This window comes from Hemibagrus wyckioides, linkage group LG21, assembly GCF_019097595.1.
Source record: "Hemibagrus wyckioides isolate EC202008001 linkage group LG21, SWU_Hwy_1.0, whole genome shotgun sequence".
NCBI lineage: Eukaryota > Metazoa > Chordata > Actinopteri > Siluriformes > Bagridae > Hemibagrus > Hemibagrus wyckioides.
Genome location: NC_080730.1, coordinates 10,053,122 through 10,061,228, shown reverse-complemented (window position 1 = coordinate 10,061,228; position 8,107 = coordinate 10,053,122). Strand labels below are relative to the sequence as shown.

The 8,107-nt window shown below is 38.3% G+C and overlaps 1 protein-coding gene across 1 annotated transcript; it reads right to left on the bottom strand.

Moving 5' to 3' along the window:
- Positions 1 to 4,945: 4,945 nt before the first annotated feature.
- Positions 4,946 to 6,981, bottom strand: LOC131342815 (serine/threonine-protein kinase pim-1-like; the record flags this gene model as incomplete). Its single annotated transcript, XM_058374053.1, has 4 exons — positions 4,946 to 5,555; positions 5,638 to 6,007; positions 6,165 to 6,215; positions 6,943 to 6,981. Coding segments are annotated over 4 exons (741 nt in total), but the record flags the coding sequence as incomplete, so codon positions are not given.
- Positions 6,982 to 8,107: the final 1,126 nt, after the last annotated feature.

Here is an 8,107-nt window from a genome sequence, read left to right as displayed (position 1 = left end):
GGAGTACAAGGTTATGGGATGTGTTAAATGTATGTCAGGCTAAAGAGATAAGTCTTTAGTCTACATTTAAACTGGGAGACTGTGTCTGAGCCCCGAACACTGTCAGGAAGACCAAAGTTCCAAAGTTTAGCAGCTAAATACGAAAACGCTCTACCCCCTTTTGTGGACTTTGATATTCTGGGAACTTTTAGAAGTCTGGAATTTTGCGATCTTAAAGAGTGTTGTGGATTGTAACGTGTTAGAAGACTGGCCAGATAAGTGGGAGCTAAACCATTTATAGCCTTGAACATAAGTAGTGCTAGTTTATAGTCAATTCTAAACTTAACAGGTAGCCAATGCAGGGATGATAATATTGGGGTTATGTGATCATGTTTTCTTGACCTGGTAAGAACTCTGGACTTGCAGAGCTGCATTCTGGACTAACTGTAGCTTGTTTATTGAAGATGCAGGACAACCACCTAGTAATGCATTACAATAGTCCAGTCTGGAGGTCATGAATGCATGAACTAGTTTTTCTGCATCAGATACAGATAAAAGGTGCCTAAGCTTGGCAATATTTCTAAGATGGAAGAACGCTGTTTTTGTAGTATTGGAAATATGATTTTCAAAGGACAAGTTGCTGTCTAATATTATGCCCAGAGAGCTTCTGTATACTGGTTTTTGGGCCAATAAGTAATATCTCTGTCTTATCAGAATTTAGTAATAGAAAATTATCGGTCATCCAATCTTTAATATCTTTAACACACTCAGTTAATCTAGACAAATTAGATATTTCATCTGGTTTTGATGAGATATATAACTGGGTATCATCGGCATAACAATGGAAACTGATCCCATGCCTTTTTGTTACCCAATGGAAGCATGTATATCGAGAAAAGCAGAGGTCCTAAAACTGACCCTTGTGGGACCCCGTATTTCACTGGCACGACACTGGACAGTTCTCCATTTAAAGCTACAAAGTGGCATCGATCAGACAGGTTGGATCTAAATCATTTTAATGCCTGTCCCTGCAAACCTATGTGATTTTGTAAGCGATCTATGAGAATGTTATGATCTATAGTGTTGAACGCAGCACTAAGATCAAGCAGGACTAATATGGAGATGCAGCCTTGGTCCAAAGCTAAAGCAAGTCATTTGGGATTTTAACTAGTGCAGTTTCTGTACTCTGATGAGGCCTGAAACCTGACTGAAATTCTTCAAGGATATTGTTTTCCTGTAAGCATAATTGAGCTGACACCACTTTTTCTAGTATTTTTGATATAAACGGAAGGTTTGAAATAGGTCTGTAATTTGATATTTCATCAGGGTTTCTTAAGAAGATACTTAATAACTGCTAACTTGATAGATTTTGGGACATGACCTAGAAATAACGAGGAATTAATAATATTGAGAAGAGGCTCTCCAGCTGCATGTATCACTTCTTTCAGCAATCTGGTTGGAATTGGATCTAACAAACATGTTGTTGATTTAGCTGTGGTGATAAGTTTAAATAGCTCTTCCTGCCCTATACTGGTAAAGCATTGTAGCTTTAAATGTGGAGCTTTAGGCTGGTCTAGATAAAATGGAAGCAGTGCTACATAAAATGTAAGTCACCTGCAGCTTCAATTTCAAACAGAAGTAGAGAAGAATAAGTTGATTTTACAGAGGCTTTTGGATGTTACACTTCATTTGGCTTCAAGAAATCTGGCTTTCAGAGGTAAAACCACAAATCTGGATGATGTTCATAATGGAAATTACCTGGGAACTCTTGAGCTCTTAGCTCACTATGACTCCCTTTTGAATGGACTCTTACAGAGAGTAAGGCAAAAGAAGAGGCTAACTCATTATCTAAGTCCTGAGATGCAAAATGAGTTCATTGACCTGTGTGGCAGAAGAGTGAAAAACACTATCCTGGCTGAGCGAGAGAATGTGATATGACACAAAACCAAACATATCTCATACAGAACAGAATGTGCATGTGTTAGGTATGTTTATCAAGATAAAGAGCGCAGCAACTGGGAAATAATGGAAAGATTTATTCCGTTCAAAGATTTTTGTAGGAAAACAGGCAGGGAAATGTGTGAAATGATTGAGGCTGTTCTGGAAGAAAATGGTATACCGCTGAAGGATTGTAGAGGACAAAGATATGATAATGGGGCCAATATGTCATGAAAAGTGAAAGGAGTACAAGCCGAAATTTTAAAAGCTAACCCACTAGCTACATATTCCCCTGTGCATCCCATACACTCAATTTGGTGTGTTTACATGCACCTGCATCCTATACTGAGGTCTCTACTTTTTTTTAGCTCAGTCAACAGGCTCTACAATCTATTCAGTGCTAGTCGAGAGTGATGAGCCATCCTGAAAGAAAAAACAGGATTCTCTCTTCATCGCCTGTCTGATACTCCCTGAAGTGCTGTCCGTGTCATTTTGACACACTTACCCATGATCTTTGAGGCTCTAGAATCCATATCACTATCATGCAATCTGACAAATGAAGCCAGGTCAGAGGCACTTGGTCTGATGAATTATTTCAAGACTTTTGATGCCATTGTTCTTCTGAATGTATGGAGGAAGGTGCTGCAGTGGATCAAGAACAGAAATGTGATTCTTCAGAAAGGACTTCACTTGAAACTAAAATAAATAACATCAGGGCATTACAATAAGTTGTAGGTGTTGCACAATGAATGGGACTCCTTGCTCACTGAGGCCTCTTTGGTAGCACATGCAATGGAGATCCGTTCACAGTTTAAGAAGGAAGAGAAACAAAAGCAAAAAAGGAAGCGTATTCCGAAAACAATGTATTTTTTGTGTCAGTGGATTCAGTTATCCATGACTTGAGTGTAGGGATCCAGACAACAGCAGACATCTGTGAAACTTTTGCACCAATGTTGAAATTAAAAGATATGACAGAAGAACAAGTGAAGATAAAATGCAGAGAACTCACAGCAAAGTACAATAAAGACCTCACTGGTGAGTTGGAAAATGAAATGCTGCATCTAAAATCTACATACAGTTCAACATTTTCAAACAATCGGTCTCCTCTTGAACTCCTTAATGCCATCTACAAGCTGCAGTAACAGAGCGTTTTTGGAGAGGTCTGTATTGCATTAAGGATGTTCTGCACACTGCCTGTGTCTGTTGCTGAAGGTGAGTGGGCTTTCAGCAAGTTAAAGCTAGTAAAAAACTATCTCAGGTCAACAATGTCTTAGGAGAGTGAATAGCCTTGCACTTCTGTCCACTGAGAGCCAGTTGGCTAAGAAATTGGACTTTAAAGATCTCATTAGTGATTTTGCCAAGAAGAAGACCTGCCAGTGGGCATTAGGGCAATGATGAGTTGATGACCACCACTAACAACCTGTCACCATAAGTACCCTAAAACTGTGTGAGGGAAGTATGTATCATACATCCTTGCAAGATAAAAATTGATCCTAAAATTCTCTCCTGCTAAAGTTTTTCAGCCTTTTTCACTTTTGATTATTTGATTGTTTTATTTATTTTGAATTAGCCAGACATGCTTTAAAAAGATGGCAAAGTAGTGATTTGAGTTTATATTGTTTAGTTATTTATATTACTGATTGAAAGAATAATAATGTTCTGGACAACGAGCACAATGTCCCTTAATAAAACACAATTCAAATAAAAAAATCAAGTTGTCATTTTTATCTATAAGGGGATACTTGAGGTGCTTTATTTATAGCAGGGGTGTCCAATCTTATCCAGAAAGGGCCGGTGTGGGTGCAGGTTTTCATTCCAACCAAGCAGAAGCTACACCTGATTCCAACTGGCTAATCAACTGATCTTGGCTTTCAGTAGACTCAGGTGTGGCTTCTGTTCAGTTGGAATCAAAACCCACACCAGCCCTCTGCGGATAAGATTGGACACCCTTGATTTATGGTATAAAGTCACAGGGGTCCTGCAGATTTTAGCTTCAACCCTTTGAAGAAAAAAACCCCAAAACAAAACATACCTGTCTATAGCCTTAGTATTCCTGAAGACCTTGATTAGCTTGTTCAGGTGTGCTTGATTAAGGTTGGCGCTAAACTCTGCAGGACAGCAGCCCTCCAGGACCGACATTACCTATCTATTTCTGTGCTGCATTAACATGAATGCAATGCAAATATTTTTTTATACTATACATAGTATTTGTATTTTTAATAATGTTCTTTTCAAGTTTACATCACTGATTTGACAACAATTACTGTATCAGGTGAGTGAAGTGTGTATACTTTTATATATATATATATATATATATATATATATATATATATATATATATATATATTTTTTTTTTTTTTTTTTAAAGTGATAACTAGCATGGATCATGAGATGATGGGAAAGGAGCCCCCCATACACTGTCTTTGCATAGGGCCCAAGAATTTGGGCTACTCCCTTGCCAATCACAGCCATGATAATGAATGTTGGAAAGTAATTACCCCTGTACAGTGATAGATGGTTAATAGATGAAAAAGTTTAAAAATGTTTTGAATAGAGAGAAATCCTTTGTGAATGTGAATTGAAGAAATTGTGGAGGAAGGATTGGTTGGGACATCTATGTTAGTGGGCAGGATTGTCTGCTCTGCAAAGAAAACTAAAATAACAGGAAAAGAAATTTTATATGGTGTACCACCAGCAATCATGTCATGTTTGTTTTTATTTTTTATTTTTGCTGTTCCTAACAAAGAAAAAAACAAACAAAAAAAATGTAATGTCCACTCTGTTGTAGTTTATTCTTTTATTAAATAAACCACAAAAATAATGATATAATGAAAAATTTAAAAAACTAATTTTAGATCAAAGGCAAGGATTCTGTACAATAAATTCAGATGTATTTAAAGTTAATTAATTACATTAATAATTAATATACAATAATTAATAATTAATCACAGATTCTTTACAATTCTGATTAGATCAGATATATTACAATTTACAATTATAACAAGAGGAGGTTAGTGCTGAGGTCCCTGTCTCCTGTAAACTGGCACTAATCTGGTAAGTTAAACCAGTGGTGAAGCTCTATTTGCTGCAGGCTGGGTCTGTCTTCTGCATCGGGGCTCAGACACCAACGGATCAGATCGCTGCACTCTGTTACACAATACCCAGGTACATAAATCAAAAAGACATAGAAAGAAGAATCTAATACTTAACCCCATAAAGAACCTGATTTACAATAAATAATCCTTTAAAGAAAATGCTGTAGAGTACATAAGAAATTCCTCACACTTGTAGCTCTACACATTTCCTGTCAATTTTATCATATTGACTAATTAATTCATAGTCATAAAATATAATACATTAAAATAAATGAATGCTTCTTTCTCTGCTCAAGTCTGTGTATAAGGTATAGTTCAGTCTGCTATTAATTAGTCCATAGCTTATCAGTCTTTGTACTTTCTTGCCTTGAGACAGACTTTCGGGGAAGAACAAATGGCCAGTTTTGGTTTCCTCAGGGGTCCTGAAAGGCAGACAGCCACACACCAGTCTGTACAGCGTCACGCCCACAGACCAGACGGTAGCTGGGTCTGCCCGATACTGCCCCTGGACGAACCACTCAGGAGGGGCATATTGAAGTGTGCCTGTTAACAAAGATACATTAGATTTAGGAAAAGAGTCACAGTACTTGCTGCCACCAAGAACTCATGGTCTCAAATCAGACACCTGCAAAGTAATTGTAGGAGTCTTTGACGAGGTCTCCGCAACCGAAGTCAAACAGCTTGACTTGCCACGTGTTGGTCTGAATCAGGATGTTTTCTGGCTTGACATCACGGTGCAGTATCCCCTGGCTCTTACAATGCTTCAGCGCCACCATCAGCTGCCACATCACAATGCAAGCCTCGGACTCCGTCAAACATCCACCTTGCTTGCTGGAGAATTCATGGAGGTCCAGACATGGTTCAGGCCGTTCCAGAATGACAACATAGCGTTTTCGCTCTTCGTACCAGTCCAGAATCTTGAGGATTCTTGAGCAAGGTTTGCTGTTCGCAAGGACCATCAGCGCTATCTCAACGGGGAGCCATCCATATCCTGTCTGTAGAATGGGACAAAAAGGAAAGAATGAGTGCCACACGTTATAACGCCATCCATTGTAATATTACTTATCGAAGGTCTTCTTAGAAATCTGATTTTTAGTATGTGTGCTAGGTTATAGTAATAGGTAGGATGTATATTATGATAAAGAAACTTACAAGCTGCAGTTTTTCATACAGCATCATCTTGGAGACAAACTTGATTGCAACCTGAGGAAAGATAAATGTGTTATGTATAATTAAATGAAATCATTTACATACATAAAGTAACTAAAATAGTTATTTAAAACACTTAAATAAATAGTTAAATAAAATAAATAAATAAATAAATAAACAAATAAACACTTAGGAGTGTACACACTTTTGTTGCCAACGGTTTAGACATTAATGGCTGTGTGTTGAGTTATTTTGAGGGGACAGCAAATTTACACTGTTATACAGGCTGTACACTCACTACTTTACACTGTAGCAGAGTGGCATTTCTTCAGTGTTGTCACATGAAAAGATATAAAATATTTACAAAAAATGTGAGGGGTGTACTCACTTTTGTGAGATACTGTAACACCTCTTTTTTTCCTTCTGATTTCTTCATATGAGAATGATATTTTCACATCACAGTTCCACTCCACTTCCCAGTAACAACATCCACACACATCTGTCTTACACAACATCCGCTTCCAGGAGTCAAAAATCTATATATTCCACTGCTCTGTTCTTCTCAGGGAAAATGACTTCGGGATATGCTGTGTTGGGACCTAGAGTCAGATAAGAGAAATTTAAAAACATGTTTATCTATAATTACAGGTTAGATGTCAGGAACAGCTGGACAGTTCCCTGCCAGGCCCAGAGAGGGCGCTGGCAGGTGAACCTTGGAAGCCTGCTTCTTTGTGTGTCTTTTGTTACGCCCTTCCTATTGTTCCTATCCTGATTGTGTCACTTGTATCCCATTAGCCCTAATGTCTACCCCTATAAATAGGGATCCTTGTGTTTGTGTCCTTGTCCATGATTGTTATCTGTACCGTGGTTTCTGTTGGGGTTTTGGTTGTTAAGTTCCATGTCCAAGCTAAGGTCTAGGTTTTGTTTTGTTGTGTTAACCACGCCATGTCTAGTGTTACGTTTGTTTCCTTATGTCGCGTCTTAAATGTAATAAAAGCAGTAATTCGCTGAATCCTGCGCATGGGTCTCATTACACCGCGTGCTGGTGTGCGCAGACACACCACGGGCGTCTGGGGTCGAGCCCCGCATAGGGCGGGGGTCCCAGACGTTACATTAGATATAGTCACAGTATTTATGATGTGTGCGAGACTCCTGTCTGGGTTTCAACGCTCTATAAAACTGGATCAGATTTAATTCCATTTACACAATATAGAAATTTTAAAACACTCAGTGTGTGTGTATTTGAGAGAGAGAGAGAGATTGTTTGTGTAAAAGAGTAATTTTTTATCACACTGTATATTTTATTACATTTTGTAGTGTGTTTCTGTGTCTCTGTTCTTTGGTTCTAAGATTAAAATAATCTGAACTGCTGATGGTGTGAAGACAGATTTAAAATGGAGACAGAAAAACATGTGTAAACAGTTTAAACTATGTCTCTTGTTTTGAACAGACACATCAACAAAGTCACTATCTTAGTGGGGCGACTGTTAATTTAATGTGAATTTCCCTTTGGAATGAATAAAGTAACTCTATCTATCTAATGAATCATCTCAATGTTTTTACAAATGACACGATTTTTGCTTTGTTTGTTTGCTAAATTTATCTTGATGTAATGTATATGCCTAATGCAAAAACTTTGTGAATTTATGCAGGCTTGTGTGCTGCTTGGTGTTTTCTCTCTCTTTCTCTTCCTGTGTACTCTGCGGTTTCTGGGTCCTTATGCTGTCCTGTTATAGGTGGAGCCCGCTGTCAGTCAATTAAATTGTGGATGGAATTGGACCAATCAAGAACAAGAGCCCGACCAGAAGAGGTGGAGCCTCTTTTATAAGCAGCACCCAGAAAGCTTGTGGTTAGCTGGTTAGCTTATAGCCTTGGTAGCCACATGGCCTATGCTAGCTCGCTTGGTCTGGAAATGAGTAAGATTGTGTGCGTACCTACATTGCACC